General features: G+C 35.4%; 1 protein-coding gene across 1 annotated transcript in view; it reads left to right on the top strand.

The window, feature by feature from the left end:
* The window catches only part of LOC129005123 (gamma-aminobutyric acid receptor subunit beta-like), a 76654-nt gene extending 55704 nt beyond the window's left edge, over window positions 1-20950 (top strand). The window contains exons 3-10 of the mRNA XM_054433936.1: window positions 7882-7979; window positions 13232-13299; window positions 13903-14048; window positions 16493-16650; window positions 17324-17608; window positions 18308-18541; window positions 19480-19609; window positions 20035-20950. Coding sequence (XP_054289911.1) covers window positions 7882-7979; window positions 13232-13299; window positions 13903-14048; window positions 16493-16650; window positions 17324-17608; window positions 18308-18541; window positions 19480-19609; window positions 20035-20326 — 1411 coding nt within the window. The 3' untranslated portion in view covers window positions 20327-20950. The remainder of the gene's footprint in view (window positions 1-7881; window positions 7980-13231; window positions 13300-13902; window positions 14049-16492; window positions 16651-17323; window positions 17609-18307; window positions 18542-19479; window positions 19610-20034) is intronic.
* The last annotated feature ends 229 nt before the right edge of the window (window positions 20951-21179 follow it).

Here is a 21179-nt window from a genome sequence, read left to right as displayed (position 1 = left end):
GCATTGCCTATTGTACTTAACTCTTTGTATTGTTAGGTAACAGCATGTAATAGTTCTTGTTCACAATACAGTTCTCGTTTTCTATCATGGCACCGAGAGTTGTCACTGATCCAACTTCCCATTATTTATTTTAACTTAAGATTAAAATATTGATCTCTTACTGTACACTAACAACAATGAAACAGCTGATTACTCTTGAATGGTACTAAAAAAACTTAAAACACCAGCTTTAAAACTACCTATTTTTCTACGACCCTTGGTCCTTGGTAACGCGTATATAGATACATTCTGTAGATTGTATCCATTCTTTTTGGGAAACGGTGTATACACTTTTAAGTTCATGATACCTAGTATGTTTCCCAAAAAAGTTCCATGCTGGCCTTGAAAAAAACTATATAATAGGTTTGTTAGGGGAAACCCCACATAGTGAAGGGTTCAAAATATTTCAAAACATGATGTCTAACTCTAAAAGTAAAAGTGAAATACAGTTAAAAATAAATTATAACCCAGTAAAGGCGGAGAAGTAATAAGCACTTTAACCAAGCGGAAGCTAGAGAGCTGTCATTTCAGCCAATCAATAGTAAAGTGCTAGTGGCGGCGCTTTAATCCCCCAAACAGCATGCACTTCCCCCAGAGCACTTACAAGTTCCTATAGACAGATAAGCCCAGACGTGGAAAACTGGCGGTGCTATTGTTTTACGATTTTATACTTTCCATTAATACAGGCAAAGTTTTGTCGACTTTGAGCAATTTCATTTCATACATCAATAAAAATTATAAATAAACGGTATCAGCAATCTGACACATACTTTCTCCTATTAGTTTGTAACTACCGGTATCATTCGTGGGAGTAACTTAGATATTTAGTAAGGAAAATCACAAAAAATTACTTTTGAACCTAAATATTAACATAAATGAGGGATTGCACTATTCTATTTAAATTTATAAAGACCATAGCATACTAATTGTGATGAAACCCGGCTTTCTTTCAAAATTCCATTTTCCCGTTGATTTAAGTGGGTTTTAACAGGAAAATAGCATAAGTTGTAATAACATTTTTATCGTAATTTTTGTATTAATAGAAGTAACACCGAGCATAATCGGAATTTAAGGGCTATAACATACTAAATTTTAAACAAAATCGTTCGGGCCTTTTTGAGAAAGATTGACTTTTCCGTAATTTTATGTGTTTATAGGAGAAATCACCAAAATTTAAAAAGAAATTGAAACGACACCTGAGATACTATGGATTAACTACATACAACATTACATCACAATTGGAAAAAAGTGTGGACTGTAGCTCTGTACACATCCATACATACATACAGAGAGACAGACACACACACGGAAAGACATCACTTCAAAAACCACTTTTTTCAGGGGGACTCAAAAGGAATATATCCACTTAAAACTCAAACTGAAAAATTTTGACGAAAACAATAGGCTTACTTTCTCGGATATATGCCTCCTTTCGCCATGGCCTACTGGGGTAGGCTAAATGTATGAGGGGAGAAAATAAAAAAACTTAGCATAGTTTTTGTTTTTACAAATATTATTTACAGTACCATGAAAATATATTACACTATATTGCTTATATACATATGCATTTGAAAGGGCGGTGTTTGTGGCCTCTGGGGGCTAATGGATTTGAGTAGATTATGTAATTTTCGTGTTCTACATTAAATTTAGAATAAGAATAACGTAAAATTATTAATGATCAATACTAAAAACTCCATTGTAAATAGTTCCAATGATTAAAATTAAGCTCAATGATAAAATTAAAAAAAAACATTAGTCTATTACATTATTCTACACCCTGTATACAAGAAGGTAGCAAAATATGTTAAAAACTGTGCCATTTTATAAGCTTTTCAACCATACGCTTCACTATTTAGTTTTAGATCTGCTTATGTACGCTTTAGTTGTTTGAAGACTCCAAAACATGGAGTATTTTTACATTTTAGCGAATTTCCCCTATAGGAAAGTAAACTATTACCGTAGTACTCATGGTAAGACCTGGACCCGGGACCGATTTACTTTTTCGTTTTGAGGTCCCTAGAGACCAAAAACACCATCCGTTCAAATTCATATATATATATACCTATATATATATTTATATATGTGTCCGTTAGCGCGATAACTCGAGCAAAAATCATCCGATTTTGATGAAATTTGGTACAAACGTGTAAACCTACGTTTACTTACACCATAAACATTTTGTAACACTGATGACCAGATACCCTGTATACAGTATATATATATATATATATATATATGAATTTAAATGGAGGATGTTTTTGGGCTCCGGGGACCTCAAAACGAAAAAGTAAATCGGTCCCGGGTCTAGGTCTTACCATGAGACCTATGGTTAAGAGCTTATTCTCTAAACATGTGTCTAAACATGGGAAATTCTCTAAATATGTTGAAGTGTTGTATATATTGAATTGCGTTTTAGCAGTATTGTACAATTTGCAAACCCTCTGTCGAGATGGGAACCTAACATTGTACCCTCGACAATATTGGCAACAGCACAAAAGAAGATTCAAATCCGCCCCTAAGCTAGATAAACATTTCATCCTAAACCCACAACTTCGATCATTTTCATATTTTTTGCCTAATTATGCGGAATAGTCCACCTTACAAGTATATTTCTGTAAATGCATTGATTAAAATGTACGAGCTACCTCTGTAAACTTGTAAACTTAACCAAAATGTATAAGTTGTTTCAAGAGCTTCTTTTGTGTCGTCATAGAGTATAACTTAGTTGATTACATCAATAGTCATTTAGTTGGATAGAGTAAAGTTGACACCGAAACTCCAACATTTTGCAATAGTGTTCAAAATCTTTACGTCATGAAAAGGTTTTACTTAATTAGTCCTCCCAAAATTCCAATTACGTTAGCCAATGGGAAAATAGTACTATCTGTCCTTAAAGTATTATTTTTGTGTCAAATTGTATTTGTAGTCAAAACAATTGGTTTGATAGTGCTAAACTATGACTAAAAACAGTTAGTTGAGTGCTCGCTTTATACAATATACACGTAAAAAGAGTTAACCAAACCTCGCACTGGAATCGAGGCAAGGGTGTTTCAGATGTATACTCCAGATATTTAATCCCTGGCTGTTTGCCAACGTATTAGCCTCACGGTCACACCACCTAATCCATAACCACCTCGGTTAGTAATGTTTGGTGAAATATATAGTGATTTGTTACACATAATGTTTCATAACTGGCTCAAGACTACAAAAAAGTCAGCTGTATTGGAAGATTAACTGGTTCTTAAGTCACGATATTTTATTTTAAAGACCAATTTTATTTTAATCAGTGGCAGCTGGAATTTTAAATCAATATACCCAACTTCCTTACCATAACTAACTGATATTAGCTGGGTAGCTTACCTGAGAGGCAGTGATCGCCTTAACGGAAGGTCCCCGGTTCGATCCTGAGAGTCGGTAGCTTTTTGGTAGCTCAAAACTGACCGTATTTGATCATTTTGACCTTGAATAAATTATCCTTGCTAAAAAGAAACAGGTGCTGTTGTTCAGTAAACAAAGCTATCCAGATAATCCACTACAATCTATACTAAACGCATATTCAGCTGTGATTTAGTTTAAAATTTGCACCATAAAGTGTTCGTAGTTAAAGAACATAAATTTGATTTTCGCCACACCATGATGTTTTTAGCTGTTTTACAAACGTTAACATTTTGAGGCTGACAGCTACGTAATGCTATCCATGCCAGCTGTCATCGTCATTTGGAGACCGAGCAGGTTTTTACTTGTTAGAGCAAAAAAAATCAGCTGTTTGCGTTTTCTTTTTTTGAGGTTGGCGGTCTCTTTTCACATTGCATTTGCCCACATGGACTACAGATCTGTACGTGAAATGTATCCAGCAAAGCAAGGGGTGAGCCGGTACAGTACAAAGGTGAACTGATAAAAATGCTTGTAGCAGTGACCAGGATCCGAACCCACGACATCACTGCATTGGGTCCGAAGTCCGTGACGCTACCGACTGAGCCACCGACTTATCACTTACTTCACTCACCATTTACTTAAAACATAATCATAGTAATATTACAAATTTGAAAGTTTGTGTGTTTGTTTGTTTGCTTGCTTGAAGTTCAATCACGCAATAACCACTGGACGGATTGGACTGAAATTTGATATAATGATAGCTCACATTCCCGATTAACATATAGACCTATTCTTATCTCAAAAATCCTTTAGGGCTTCTTCCTTCCCTGTAGCAGCAAACCTAAATAGGAAATAAATCTGACAATTTTCAGGGAATATTTTAGTGGAAATCCAGCAAGGAAAATGGAAATTCGCTTAGTCTGCGTGTTTGCTGCGGTGGGGGTATTTTGCATTGATGACAACATCTAATTTGAACTAAGCAGCAACAAAAAGCTGTGATACTCAATGAGAACTGCCAAAGTAGGATTGTTTACAGATATGTTTATGTTTTTAATGAGTAATTAGTGATATTGTGCGAATATTTGATAATTTATTTTTTCTATGATTTAGGTGCAGTGGTAGAACATTACCGCTATGATAGATGTGTTATATTATAGCATACCGTAAATTTAAAGAAACAAAATAAATTTTACCAAATTGTTTACTTCATTCCCATTACAAAATCAAAGCTTTAGTATAACCTTTGACTATTATATGGTATAACTGCAATACGCACTTTATACTTATTTGCCACCCCTGTACAAAATACAAAAGCAGTGCATTGCAATATTAATAGACTTGTTTTATTGCGCTGCCTAGCAACTATTTATTATTATTTCTTTAATTCTTCACATACTGTAACCTTAAAGTTTTATTTGTGTTGACTATTAGAGTACACATTTTCTCAATTACGTATAATGTCTCGAACTTATGATCTAGAGCCAGCAAAACCTCATTTTCGGTGCTAGGTACGAAGTATACTATTAATTGAGTTTCTCCAGTCTTAACGTTTACAATGGATACTTCCTGATTAATTTTTTTTTAAGGAGTATCGCTTACAAATAGCCATACAAAATTTTACATTTACAGATAAAGCAGGATAGCTGTTGTAGCTTTACAAAATGTCTATACCTCAACACATTACGAGTTGTGACGAAGTTTCTCTAACAAGGCTCTTTGGCAATCAGCGGCTTTTCAGTCGAATCACTCACTCTATAATCAGTAATCAGAGCGTTGTACGTCCGGAATATAATTACATTAATTATCCCGAAGGTGTGAAGTTGTACATGGTGTACACGAGAGTGTAGGGTAAAACGGTGTTATCAGTCGAAGGAGTAAAGTTGTACATGGTGTACACGAGAGTATAGTGTATAACGATGTTATCAGTCAAAGGTGTAAGGTTGTACATGGTGTACACGAGAGTATAGTGTATAACGATGTTATCAGTCGAAGGTGTAAAGTTGTATGTTTTGTACACAACATTCTAGTGTATGACGATGTTAGCGGTCAAAGGTGTAAAGTTGTACATGGTGTACACGAGAGTATAGTGTATAACGATGTTATCAGTCAAAGGTGTAAAGTTGTACATGGTGTACACGAGAGTATAGTGTATAACGATGTTATCAGTCAAAGGTGTAAAGTTGTACATGGTGTACACGAGAGTATAGTGTATAACGATGTTATCAGTCGAAGGTATAAAGTTGTATGTTTTAAACACAACATTCTAGTGTATGACGATGTTAGCAGTCGAATGTGTAAAGTTGTACATGGTGTACACGAGTGTATAGTGTATAAAGATGTTATCAGTCGAAGGTGTAAAGTTGTATGTTTTGTACACAACATTCTAGTGTATGACGATGTTAGCAGTCAAAGGTGTAAAGTTGTACATGGTGTACACGAGAGTATAGTGTATAACGATGTTATCAGTCGAAGCAATAAAGTTGTATGTTTTGTACACAGCATTCTAGTGTATAACAATGTTATCAGTTGAAGGTGTAAAGTTGTATATTTTGTACACAGCATTCTAGTGTATGACAATGTTAGCAGTCGAAAGGTGTAAAGATGCACATGGTGTACACAAGAGTTTAGTGTATAACGGTGTGATCAGTTGAAAATGTTAAGTTGTACATGTTGTACACGATAGTGTGTTGTACTGTATAAATATGTTATCGGTTGAAGGTGTAAAGTTGTACATGGTGTACTCGAGAGTATAGTGTATAACGATGTGAGCGGTTGAAGGTATAAAGTTGTACACGAGGGGGTGTGTAGGCCTATAACGATGTGTGCAGGTGAAAGTGTAAAGTTGTTCTTGTTATACACGAGCGTGTAGTGTAATGATGTGAGCAGTTGAAGCTATAAAGTTGTACATGAGGGGGTGTATAACGATGTGAGCAGTTGAATGTATAAAGTTGTACACGAAGGGGTGTGTAGGCCTATAACGATGTGAGCAGTTGAAGGTATAAATTTGTACACGAGGTGGTGTGTAGGCCTATAACGATGTGAGCATTTGAAGGTATAAAGTTGTACATGAGGGGGTGTATAACGATGTGAGCAGTTGAAGGTATAAAGTTGTACACGAGGGGGTGTGTAGGCCTATAACGATATGAGCAGTTGAAGGTATAAATTTGTACACGAGGTGGTGTGTAGGCCTATAACGATATGAGCAGTTGAAGGTATAAATTTGTACACGAGGTGGTGTGTAGGCCTATAACGATATGAGCAGTTGAAGGTATAAATTTGTACACGAGGTGGTGTGTAGGCCTATAACGATATGAGCAGTTGAAGGTATAAATTTGTACACGAGGTGGTGTGTAGGCCTATAACGATATGAGCAGTTGAAGGTATAAATTTGTACACGAGGTGGTGTGTAGGCCTATAACGATATGAGCAGTTGAAGGTGTAAATTTGTACACGAGGTGGTGTGTAGGCCTATAACGATATGAGCAGTTGAAGGTATAAATTTGTACACGAGGTGGTGTGTAGGCCTATAACGATATGAGCAGTTGAAGGTATAAATTTGTACACGAGGTGGTGTGTAGGCCTATAACGATATGAGCAGTTGAAGGTATAAATTTGTACACGAGGTGGTGTGTAGGCCTATAACGATATGAGCAGTTGAAGGTGTAAATTTGTACACGAGGTGGTGTGTAGGCCTATAACGATATGAGCAGTTGAAGGTGTAAATTTGTACACGAGGTGGTGTGTAGGCCTATAACGATATGAGCAGTTGAAGGTGTAAAGTTGTACATGGTGTACACGAGGGTGTGGTGTACAGGATGAGGACAAGTTGAATGAGCAGTGATGGTCCTCTTAACTCAAGCAGCAATTCACTAAACGCTGCCTCATCACTACAGGAATATCCTAACACCAGCCTCCGTTATACATCGTCTCTTTATTCATAACTAGGAAAATTGATTGAATTGAATGCACAGTGTGGAAAAATGACATTATGAAAATGTAGAGTAATTCGTACTTGCCATTTTCAACAGGGACGATTAGATTGATCTTTTTCACTGTTTGAGTTAACGCCTTAAATATTGAAGACTGTTCAGTATGTTTGAAATTCGTTAGCATGTAATTATAATAAAAATGAAATACATTTAAATTTAAGTAACGAATTTTTTAAATGATCAATCTAATACACAGCTCAGATATGCGTATTGCGTAGGCCTATAATGTAAAACTAATTGTTTGGATATGAAATTTGAGGACTAACAGTATAGACACTATACTTGTTCCTATTTTACAGATCAAATTTCAAACAAAAGAGACCAGCGTTGGAGTCACATTCGTGGTATGAAACCATAAAACATCATTTTCAGAACAGATGAACAGATGGAGTATTGAATTCAGTACTTCTTAGAGGGGAAATGTAGTTCTTATTATTTGTTATTTATAATTCATTATACAAAGGATAATTTTTTTCAGAACGACCAAGAGCACCCTGGACCGGTTAGCCAACGTAACCCAGACAATTTCCCGCCTTCTGGACGGATACGACATAAGACTCAGGCCAAACTTCGGAGGTAAATATATTTGTCAAGTCGTCAAAGAATTATTATAGATGTTATCTTTATACTCGATTGAAGTAACAATGTTACTTTGGTCAGTACGACTTCCTTTTAATGTCGGTGCATAATTAACTAAATTTATTAAATAAATGCAGTAGTTGCCATGGTAAAAACCATGAACAGTATAACAAACGTGCAAACATTGCGCAGACACCTTATTATGAATTAGTGCAACAGCTGTTTCTATAGGCCGGGAGTGCGACGTTGCCAATTGTGTCTCACCGCGGCCTTGTAAAAATGCTGCTATGATACTAGAACAGAATCTACTAATAAACAAATTACGCCATTGGCTCGAAAGTAAAATGTGTTTGTATTGATATTTAAATGGAACTGTCGAAATCCAAACCAGATATGGTTCATAGTATATAACTGCAGCAGCTGTGTACCGCTGGGGGACTTGGCGGGGCGGAACGCTGCCGCGTTCCTTAATTTGGGTCAGTAATGTATGTTTTATGATCCTTACCATTATCTGTTCTAAAATTCGTGGTCGTTTATCATCCTCCCTTTACTGGCACGCATTTAATTTAATACTTCTTTGGCCGACTAGCCACTTTTTGTTTATTAGCCTACATACAAATTTTTTAAGACTTGTCAAGGTTTGTGGCCTCTTTTTACCCATGATTTCTGATTAATTCTTATCCTTTTCATTTCAACCTATTTTGGATATCCCATTAGTATTGATTATTTTCTGGGGTTGAATAAAAACTAAGCTGCCGCTCTGTTATAACGGTAAACAATACAACTAAAACACTAAACTCCTCCAATTACAAATATATTCAGCGTCAAACAGGTTTCATTTCATATTAAATTCAAACGCTTACAAAGCGATCCATTCCACCCAATTAGGGTTCTGCCTCGGCTGAAAGTTTAATGTGAATTGTTCACACAAGAGAGTGTTTAGGACTAAAACATTCAATTACTTTCAACGTCTTGTCTTTCCAGATAAATGCAATCTCATCGCCATCTCCTGTTTCTAGCACAACAATCTTTTATGTCTTCAAGAAGAACTGTTAATATTATTTTGAATAAATTTTGTAATAAAAATCATCCATTTTCTATACTAGCAGAGTACCCATCCTTCGTACGGGGTTGGCATATAAGTATAAAATGCTTATTGCAGTTATACTCAAGCTTTGCGTTTGCAATGGGGGAGGACACCGTTTGATAAAATTAGATTCTTTAAATTTACGGTATATGATATATTTTAACACGTCTACCATAGACATAATTTTCTACTACTCCACCTAAACGATAGAAAAAAATAAATAATCAATGATTATAAATAAATTATTATACATTCAATGAATACAACCCCATTTGTATTCATTGATTGCATTGTGTATATTTTTTTATAGAAAAGAGGTTGGCGGCCTCTTTTAACCTTGCATTTGCCCACATAGACCACAGATCTGTGCGTGGAATGTATTCAGCAAAGCAAGGGGTGAGCCGGTACAGTACAAAGGTGAACTGTAGTGATAAAAGTGTGTGGCAGTGACCAGGATCCGAACCCACGACACTACTGCCTTGAGCCCGAAGGGGGGGGGGGATTTGAACTAGGGGGTTGTGTGATTGTAAATAAATAAAGCCACAAGCCAATGAGCTGATTCTCCTAGTTGGTACCAACCTAACAAAATTACACCGTCAAGATTTTGTAGTGGATTTGTCGTGCCAGTGCTACACCAGTTGAATTAAGTTCAGTTCTTATTAGGCCTAATCATCTTTATTTAAAAAATCACAAAATCTTACAAAATTGTATTAGGTATTAACTTGCTGCAAAAGACAGGAAAATTTTGCTTGTCTGCAGCTCATAGAGAGCATTGGTTTTTGATAATAATCTACTTTAACCTTGGTCAGTCATCCACGGCTTTCCTTATTTCCAGTTATAATCTGCTTTCACTGTTGTTTCCACCATAGACAAATAGAATAAATATTTATTCTGTTTGTCTATGTTTCTACTTATACTCTACCTTTCAAAGACAAGTTTTATATAAATAAGCCTAAAAAGTTACCTTGCTTTAATAAAAACTTGAAACAATTGCCTTAAATGAATAACTATAAATAACATGCATTAAATGCTCCTCAACTTTAACAATAGTAAAATAAGTAATTTAAACATCAGTATTTAACTAGATTTATAATGGATAAATCGAGATAACAAAACATCATCAATACATAATTTAAGAAGTTAAGATTATGAATTTTAATTGTTGCAGTAAAACCAAAGGAATTAATGAGCCGTGTGCATGTTTTTTTTATTTTTTTGCAATTTATGAACTTAGCACTCAAATATTTGTTTAAATTATTATTGGAAAAAACGTATCCACGATTAAAAAACGTATACCAGTCGTTACCACATTCTCTCCAGATGCATTATTAGTATACATTAATAATTAAAATCATGAAGTTAATAACAACCATCTTGCAAAATGCTCTAGCCTCTATCCATAGTGTTTCAGTTAAATTAAAAATACTCTGCTGCAGATTAAGAACAGAATCGGAAAGAAAACGGAAACGACTAGACCTATTGGGCTTCATGCCAAGATATGGAACTTCCTCTGAATATGAAATTAAATATGCACAGCCTAGTTTGAACGTTGTTTCTAAAAGATTCAATTATTTATTTAGGGGCGTCTGGATCGGGCAGGGCTTAATTGTTCGAAACTAAATGTAGGCCTACGTTCTAGTTGAGAAGTGTGACGCCAAAAGTGGAGACATGTGCGTCATTCATTCAATGCATTGGTACAATTTCATTTCAATAATGTTAATAGACTAATCTCGCTCTTAAAAAATTGACTACTGTCACTCTGTGTTTCGATGAAAAAATACTTTTTTATCAGCCTTTGATTAACCTCTTGGAAATCTTTTTTGTTATGCAATGTTTACAGACATACGAAGTTGTGGATATAGGGATATTAAGTATTAGAAAATACCAACCCATGAGTGTATAACTTTGTAGGCCTATGAACAATTTTATACCGCAAATTGTGCCACGCAACGACGCAACTAATAATTTACCACTGAACTAAACCATGTTCGTCATTCAAATGATCAACAAATTCAAGGATATTCAACAGAAAATTTATTTCATCGAGATAATTTGGGAAACATAATCTTTTAATCTTTGTTGTTTATCATTGACTAGAAACATGGTTTAATGTGACATTTATAATGGCTTATTCAACTGCTATATTGCAGTCCATGGGGCTACCTTCGAATCCAGAGTCTGTTTTGGTCCAGGTAGGTTGTCGGATGCTGACAAAGCTCATCTTCCTTAGGCAATCTTCTAGATCTGCCCAGCGAACTTTCTTTTTCCCCAAAACTGCCGTCGACAGCGTTCCTCGGTCCGGGAAGACATCACCTTGCGAAAGCCTAACGGAATCCTCAGATACGTTGCTGGATCTTGGTTTTCTTGCTTTGAGTAGACCATCAAGCCGATCAAGATCTTCGCCGGAATATTCTTTCTTGTCAAAAACTGACATTTCCTTCAAATCTAACTTTCCTTCGTCCATAATGCAAATTACTCTAGAAAGCAAATTAGTATACCCTAGAATACTAATACTACTACTAACTGTATGCTTTATTTACTTTACATGTACGATGTTTTTGTTTGACAGTCATATGATTTTGATTTTAATGTTTAGCCAGACCAACGGGAAAATGATATTTGTTGGACAATAGGGTACTTTCCTGTTAAAGGGAACATTCATTATTATCGATGATTTTTTTTCTCGATATATCGATATTAACAAATTGAAACGTATCAGCTGACAACTACGATAAATATTGTTCAGTATCAACAAACAATAATGAAATGAAACTGTTCTAAAAAAAATAACCTAACATAACTAACCAAACTTGCTGTGTAACATATTCCATGTTTAACTTGCCTTTTCTGTTATCAAAAGGAATTTTTAAATAGTACAGCAAGTTTGGTTGGTTATGTTAGGTTAGCTAATCCATATAATAGACTATTTTAGCCTAAACAATATCAGTTGTCAATATGTAATGGATCGGTAAACAAAAATATCGATATATCGAAAAAATCATCGATTATAATGAATGTTCCCTTTAACAGGAAAGTACCGACAATAGTATCATGATAGTATTTACTATTTAGTCAAGGACAATAGCCTCTATAGCCATCCAAAATCGATTATCGACTTGAACATTAGTTTGAAATGTACGAAAAAGGCAGATACAATCTTAAGTTAATGTACTCTCTCCATCTTGTTATACCACAGACTATAAAACCAATAATGGTCTATCGTCTGTGCTTATACTCAGCTCAATTAGAACAGGCGGAAGAAGATAATTGTTTTAAAATAGTCCAGCTGGTCAACCGCCTATTCTATTTGAGTTGACTATAGGAAGCAAAACTTGGATATCCAACTCCATCATTATCGATTGCTACAATTGAGTTTGGTTTTTTGTTAAGCTGATTTATTTAATCGATAGTTTTGTGATCGATAGTAGTATAGTATCGATGGTGTCTGATATCAATCGTTTCGCCGATAGCCTAAGCCGGCTCCAAACATGCGCCATTCACAAAGCACGAAATATGTGTTGTTCGGTGTACAACTATCCGCAGTGCTATCCTGATAATAATTAGACCAATTCGTATATACCAAGGCAAAATGTGGTTCGGATTCCACTATAAACCGTAGGTCCCTTAGTTTCCATTAGCTGTATGGGCTATTAATTAACAGCTGTGTCTAAGGAATATGTCGGCCTTAGTTACTACTGTAACAAGATCGCGCCACTCATCCTACACTCATCTCCATTCATACTTGGCTTAAAATACCTACTTTGTATGGTCGCCATTTCATTAAAAAGTATTTAAAGTATGTATTTAAGTATCTAGTTGACTTGCTATTCGCCGATTAACGAGTAGACGTCTACCCGTCGACACACATGTGTTGTTTTCCGAGCAACTGTTCTTTTTGGGAATAGCAAAAATATTCGTTCAATTTGATGTGTTCAAAAATATCGACAATGAACGGGAAAACACGAGCACGAGCACTTGCTGCTTGCCAAATAGAGTATAGGCAAACACCTATCCACACTACTCACGATTCGGCGAGTTGCTGTTCGGTGCTTTGCGAATGGCGCATGTCTGGAGCCGGCTTTAGAACGGTCCATAGACGGCCTGTACAGAAAAACGCAAACTATGCGATTTTGTAATGTTTTTGTGGTTGTATTTGTTATAGGGGAACCTCTTTACGTGGGAATGGACCTTACCATCGCCAGTTTTGATTCAATTAGTGAAGTCAACATGGTGAGTAGTCTCATCAATGGTCTTCTTGTTATAATGGTACTGTAAACAATGCCCAATTATACAGGAATATTATAGAGTAATATCTGTTCAATGAGTATTACAGAGATATTGCTTACGACTGCTTACGTTCTGAAGGTAATTTAGCTCACAAAAATAAGCTAAATAATAAAGAAAATCCACTTCTTGAAAATGGTTTACTTTATTCGCGGGAAGTTATTTCAAAATGGTTATAACCTTATACGAAATCCAACCTGTTACACCAACCGATTATAGTCTGTAAGATCGAAACCGTCCCTTGACCCTTCGGCTACCTGGGACTGGCCTGGGCAATAAACCCAAACTCTGATTAACAAGAGCGAATTTGATTAAGAAACAAACAGAGTAAAGAGTATATAGTTTATTTTTTACCTCTTATATTTATTTAATCTCTATACTGTTGTTTTGCAGAGTTCTGTTCTGAATTAAGGCCCGAGCCAATTCCTTGTACACTAAGGGTCAGGAGACAGCTTCGATTGTACAGGCTATAGTTTTTATAATCCGTGAATGAAATAAAATGTGTCACACTAGTAAAGATGTTTTAATATTCACTGATGTATTTTACAGGACTATACAATCACAATGTACCTCAACCAATACTGGAAGGATGAAAGACTTGCGTTTAGCAACAATGATGAAGTTCTCACTCTATCTGGGGACTTTGCTGAGAAGATCTGGGTCCCCGACACATTCTTTGCCAATGACAAAAATAGGTAAAGGAATTATACAATTATGTTTTTGACACAATTAGCGAAATTCCCTATAAGGGAAGTAGCTATTACCGTAGGTCTCATGGTAAAACTTAAGCCCGGGACGGGACGGATTTACTTTTTTATTTTGATGTCCCCAGAGGCCAAAAACACTTTTCAAATTTGTATATATATATATATATATATACTAGCAGAGTACCCGTCTTTCGTACAGGGTTGGCATATACATGGTAAGTATAAAATGCTTATTGCAGTTATACTCAAGCTATGCGTTTGCAATGAGGGAGGACACAATTTGATAAAATTTGCCTCTTTAAATTTACAGTATTCTATAGTATTACACATCTACCATAGCTATAATGTTCTACCACTTCACCAAAACAATATAGAAAAATAAATTATAAAAAATGAGCAAAATATATCATTGACATAAAAGGTGGATTTTGACACTCACCTTCCTCTTCATACTCATTACCTGTCGAAACGTTATAAGCTTGTCGCATGCTTTGTTTCTTTCTCCGACAAACTTTGCTGAGATGTACCTTCCTCTCACAATTCAAACATTTAATGTTTACAGTATATGTGTGTGTGTGTCTGTAAACGCGATAACTTGAGTAATTTTTGTTCTATTTTGATGAGATTTGGTTTGAAGGTAGAAGGTGGGATAAACCTGAATGAGTTTGTGAACCAGCATGATCGGACGATGGGAACGGGGTTTTACAGGTGGTTTGAATGGGTAACAATTGGGTTTTCTCATTTCTGACTATCAAAACACCAAATTTCCCAATTTCTCTCTAGACCATTTTAAAGAGCTTAAAAATACAAATACTTTAGTATACTGAAGTGTTTTTGTGCGGTTATTGGTTACTGAGAAAATTCAAAAAAATTGTAAATTTAAAATTCCCATGTTATTCTTATGGAGAATTTTGTAAAAAGTTGTAGTTTTTGCTTGTTTATGGATATATTTTGATCAAACTTGGCAAATTTATTTATTTTATACTAAGCTTTTAATATTTTACTAAAAAACACACTTTATAACCCACCCTGCAGCAGCAAACCTAGTGTTTAACCACTTGGCTTAAAATATACCTACCTACTTTGCATGGTCGCCATTTGATAAGAAAGTATTAAAGTATTAATGTTATTTAAATGGATTTGATTGTAGATCAATTCAGGCGAATGGAAATTTGGTTTGCTGCGGCGGGGGTATTTTGTTCTTCGTTTAGAAACAAAAGATGTACCATGTATTTTTGATATTGCAAAAGTATTCTTGGCAGCCTATTGCAAAATCTAAAGTTAAATTTTGTTTCTTTCATTGGTAAGTTTGTGTGGGCTGATGATAACTAAATGTACAGTAGAACCTCTATAGTTTGATAATTTGTGGACTTAAGGGGTGTCGAACTATAGGGAGTAAATGGAGTTTAATATACAGGAAAGTAAAAACTCTAATTTAGTCCTAAATAGAAATCACCCAAATTTATTAAATACTAAAATAAAGCTTAACAATTTCACTGTTCATTAGTCTTTAGTCAACAATAAATGAAAAATTAATGTTCAAGTCAGCTTACTTAGTAACCATTAAATATCACTTGACAAAATAGCTCAGCCCGTGTCGAACTACAAGGAGTGTCGAACTATCGAGAGTCGAGCTATTGAAGGTTTCCTGTATTTTATTTTTTTTACATTAAGTATGATAATAATATCAGAAAGAGGACAAGCACTATTTTTTTGTTGTTTCTTTTTCAAAAGATCCTATTTTATTTCGTTGAAGTAACTAGGAAAAAAATAAAATGCATCAAAACCTATTCTTCAGATCTGAAGACACATACCAGAAAATCGTTTCCAACACTGGCCCAAAATGATGCTAAGTCTATGTTTTATCTGTGGTAATCTATGGATGCAAAAAAAATACCAATTTAATTCAATAACTTATTATATTACAATATACTTTTGATAGAACCAGCCTGAAAAATATTATTGGCTGTTCATAAATTTTTACTATTTACAACCAACAATTTTTTGAAGCATAAGCAAAAAGAGCATAGCTTTTGTCATTATTGTTGGCTCATAGGAAAGGGATGACTGAATAACCTTTGTAAACTAATATACTCACTCTAAGTGGCATTTGGCACTATGAATTTGAAAAGAGTAACATTATTATTTTGTTATTTTGAAAAGAGCTAAAACAGTCTCATACAACACATCCCAAAAAAATACAAGTTCCACATAAAACTGTTAGCATTCAACCAACATACTCAAACTTTTGAACACGCTTAAACAATATGTCTTTTACCCTTCCCTCAATATTCTCTGCATTAATAATCATTCACACCCTCCATCTACCTGGGATATCTCGGGCCTTAAACCATTGGCCAGTCCCCATGTATAGAGGGAGGGTCAGGAGACATTTTTTATCATACAGACAATAATTCAAGCTTCACTTACAGTTTCTTGCATGACGTAACGGAACGTAACAAATTAGTCCGACTCAACGGAGACGGCAGCATCACCTATGGAATGCGGTTCACTACTACTCTGGCTTGTATGATGGACCTGCACTACTACCCCCTGGACTCTCAGAACTGCACTGTGGAGATAGAGAGTTGTGAGTAGTAGAGATTTTAGTTGTAACAGTTTTCAGACGGTCATTGGTTTCATCCTGACAAAATGCCACTGGTAGCTTTTCAATCGTTTGTAATTAATGTAGCTCCGTCTCTTAATAAACAGCTGATCTTAGTAATTTACAAAGATCCCCAAGTAGCTCAACGTTCTTTACTCATTAAGGGTGAAATACAAACTCAAATGTGTGTTGTCACTGTCTTAAGTTCAGTAGTTTTTGCTTCCACTAGACAAACAGATACACAGAAACCACTGTATATTAACAATGTACAATTCTAGTTTTCCTAATCCTCCCCGCCTTCCTATTTGTAGGATTCCAGCCCAGTTGGATTAGTAGTTTGTGCATTTGCCCCTCACAAATAGATACACACAGAAATCACAATTTACTAATATCGTAAATTTCTGATCCATCCCTGTCACCATAATAGTAGGTGGGTTGAATTTGGTACATTTCCATACTCTACTTGATGAAGACTAAATTTAAAACTCACTATGCTTTCCTCTAACCCCTGGAACAAAACTTGCTTGCCAACCCAACTTAAAAATTTTCCCATGGCCCTGTCAACTTTTGTGAATTCCCGCTCCAATTCCAGTGGTCTTTGCTTTCAACCTTGACAAACAACAAACAGAAACTCAATAACATTTCCCATTCTTCACAGACGGGTACACAGTGACAGACGTCGTGATGTATTGGAGAACCACTCCTGTCAGAGGGGTCGAGGAAGCGGAACTACCACAGTTTACAATCATCGGCTACGGCACCAACGACCGCATTGAGAAGCTGGCCACCGGCGCCTACCAGCGACTCAGTCTCAGCTTCAAGCTCAAGAGGAACATCGGCTACTTCGTGTTCCAAACTTACCTGCCTTCCATATTGATCGTGATGCTCAGTTGGGTTTCTTTCTGGATCAACCATGAAGCCACGAGCGCTCGAGTGGCTCTGGGTAGGTTTGTGTTGAATACTCTTGATAATTACTTGGCGACCCACAACCAAAGTGGGAAAGCGATTTTTACAATATCTAGGTATGTAAATCATTGACTCAGAGACCAAAGGAAGATTTGTCAAAATACATAGAACCCTGCACTTGAAGTATTTTTTTCAAAAATATGTATTTCCCAAGAATAAAATTAATAACATGTTAATGCTCTATGCTTACTTTCAATTAGGCCTAGTTGTTCCAGCTTCCAACAAAACTTAAACTTAAATTCTTTGGTGTTTTGCATTTGCATGAAGTATACAAGTTGCTGTTTAAAAGCACACTTTTAATATTTCTCTCCTGGTTTGTTTATTTTAAACTGTACCTTAGTTTAACATATCTCTCCTTAGGTTTGTTTTAGCCCCCACCATGATGTGTTCTGTGGTGGAAACCTCGTCCTGAAGAGAAAGCCTCTCCTGTAAATATTCAGATTCATCTTAGTTCATTTTTATGTCTCTCTGGGCTTGTTTAAATATCTCCCTTGGATTTATATGATCTCTCCCTGAGATAGTTTTAATCTCTTCCTTGGTTTGTGTTTATTTATCCCTTAATTTAACAGGATTTCTCCTTTGTTTTGACATTATGTCTCCCTTCACTTTTTTCTATTCCTCCCTCAGTTTGATATTATATTTCCCTTGTTTAATTTCCTATTTTCTTTTGTTTCAGGAATAACCACAGTGTTGACCATGACAACTATAAGCACGGGAGTGCGAAGCTCACTGCCCAGAATATCCTACGTCAAGGCAATTGACATCTACTTGGTCATGTGCTTTGTGTTTGTGTTTGCTGCTCTGCTCGAGTACGCAGCTGTCAATTATACTTACTGGGGCGCTCGGGCGAAGAAGAAGTCCAAGAAAACGAAAGAAGCCGAGGAGACGACAAGAAAACCGTCTATCCCAGGTAACTCGAGTAAAAATTATCCGATTTTGATGCAATTTGGGACAAATTGGGAATCAAAGTTTATTCAAAATATTTTGCGAACTAGCATGATCAGACCATGGGAACATGGTTTTATAGGGTGTTTTATAGGGTAAAATTTGTTTATTTCATTTTTAACCTTGAAAACATATTATTTTGGTATTTCTTTCCACACAATTCTGTAAAAGCTTAAAAACAAATAATCTAGTTTTTAAATCGTTGTTGTACGCCAAATAGTTAAAGAAAAACTTCTAAAAAAATTTTTATTTAAAATTTTCATGTGATGCTTATGGAGCATAGATAAACTCTCGTAGTTTGCTTGTTAAAAGATATAATTTGATCAAGTTTGGCAAAATTTTCTATACTAAGCTATAAACATTTTGGTATAAAATACACTTTATTACCTTCCTTATAGCAGCAAACGTAAGTAATTATTAAAATTTATGTTATTTAAATAGAAAATAAATCTGACAATTAATTTTAATATTGTAATGTTTTACAAAAATCCAACCACGTAAATGGGAATTTGCTTAGTATGCAGGTTTGCTGCACCAGGGGGGTATTTTTCTTATCTTCAACATTGGCTACAATGTGTCCTAATAGAGGATAGCTTCAATCATCCATTCTGTAGTATAGACATTTACTCAAAGATTTATCCCTGATGACAAAACTAAGAAATGGGTGTCCTTCTTGATACCTAACCTGTATAACTTTTTTTCTTACAGAAGTGATTAAAACTATTCACCCTTAAACTTATTTTTTAATCATAGTTGGTATTATTGTATTCAATTTCACTACTAAGTCATGCATGGACTGTTTCTCAACACAAACAATGTACCACAATCATTAAAATATTCTCACTAGAATTGTTTTTCATATAAAACAATGAATTCACATGCAAATACTTTCTTCTACACTAGGTACCAAAGCAGTAGGCAGTACAGTCAGTGATGGCTACGCTGGAGGTAGTACAGGAGACGAAATAATAGAACTACAAGACATCCGATTGTCACCAATACCGTCGATTCGTAATCGCCACAATAGTGCAAGGTAATTCCATAGCTAATGTTGAAAAAAATATCTAATACAAGGGGCAAATTAGATCTTGTTATGTGATCTTGGTTGGGAAAAGTCTTTGTATTTTGAGTGGTTTAGGTGAAAACAAAAAAGTGCACATTTTTAGTCATGCTCACATGTTTTATGTCATTCTGTCAGATACCAAAACTTGTACATACTTTCTGAGTACAATCATAATCATAGCCAGTATTCCCTCTGTGATTGCTGATAACAACTGTATGATTTGACATCGGGGCGAACAGTTTCACTTAAGTGAATGAAATACATGTGGTGATGAAATATACTACTAGATTCATGTGGTGATAAATGTAACCTACCTTTAAGATTATTTCTAAATATCACACATTGTTATATCTTCTTGTCTCAAGTAGGTTTTTATTTGTTCTTCACATTTTCAGGTTCTCCACATCGTCTGGCATGGTGTTAGATGACCCCGCTAAGTTTCCCCCGAGTTTCCGCATGTCCAGGTCTGGCTACACATTCCCCACCGCACGCCCCGGCTTGAGACTCCGCCATCGCCCCAACACTCGTCCCCGGCTCCTACACGCATTCAAACGGGGAGCGTCGGTCATCAAGGCCTCCATGCCTAAGATTAAGGATGTTAACATCATCGATAAATACTCCCGAGTAGTGTTTCCCGTCTCGTTTCTCATGTTCAATTTGGGCTACTGGGTGTTTTACGTGGTATGAGGATCTGCCGAAAGTCCGGCGGACATTTAACAAGAACCTACTAGAGGGTTGTTAGAGGTATTGCTCGGCTACTTCAAAAAATCTTGAGAAGTAACTTTCATTCCAGACATTAAAACCTCATCCAAGTTCGGATATCAAAGCTGCTGACACGATTGTCAGTAAACGCAAAACATGGATGCTTTCAACGAATTAATTGTTTAGGCCTATATTAAGTTAGAACAAATGAATGTGATATCATTTTAAACCATAGTGAGCTGAATTTTATGGATATCCATTTTACACTTGTGATTATAAAAAGTGAAGTTATTTTTTGTGAACTTAAATTTGACGCCGTATACTTTAAATAAATGGACATAGTTACCTAGATGAAATAGATGTAGTTATCGCTAGAATAAGAACTGATTTTCCTATTAGATTTAAACATCGAGAAGATATATGTATAGTATTTTTTTCTTTGTGAATCTGAAAAAAGCTAAACCTGCAAAAGAGTTTAACACAGGTTTGGCATTGGTTTTCCTAAATAACATGTTTTCTTCTTAATTTATGAATTTGAATTAAAGCCCATCCAGGATGATGAATATTGTACGTTACGTTATATTATAAACCAGGGTTAATTTAATTACAATGTTTTGTAAGAATGATTGTCTTGTTTTTTTCACCTCAATGTACACTTACCCAATGGACCAATCCAAAATGTTTCTCCTTAATAATTTATAGGTAACTCTCTTACACTTTATTGTACTGTAGCAAAAACTTATTTTTAACATTTTCAGGTTTTCCTTAAAAAAAATAATTACTGAAGCTCAAGTTGTTTTTTTATAGCAATATCCCATCAATTCATTTTATTAACCGA

Source organism: Macrosteles quadrilineatus, unplaced genomic scaffold (assembly GCF_028750875.1).
Source record: "Macrosteles quadrilineatus isolate MER2022 unplaced genomic scaffold, UCM_ALF_1.0 Scaffold_16__1_contigs__length_3527350, whole genome shotgun sequence".
In the NCBI taxonomy this organism is placed as follows: Eukaryota; Metazoa; Arthropoda; class Insecta; order Hemiptera; family Cicadellidae; genus Macrosteles; species Macrosteles quadrilineatus.
This window is presented reverse-complemented; position numbering and strand designations above follow the sequence as displayed.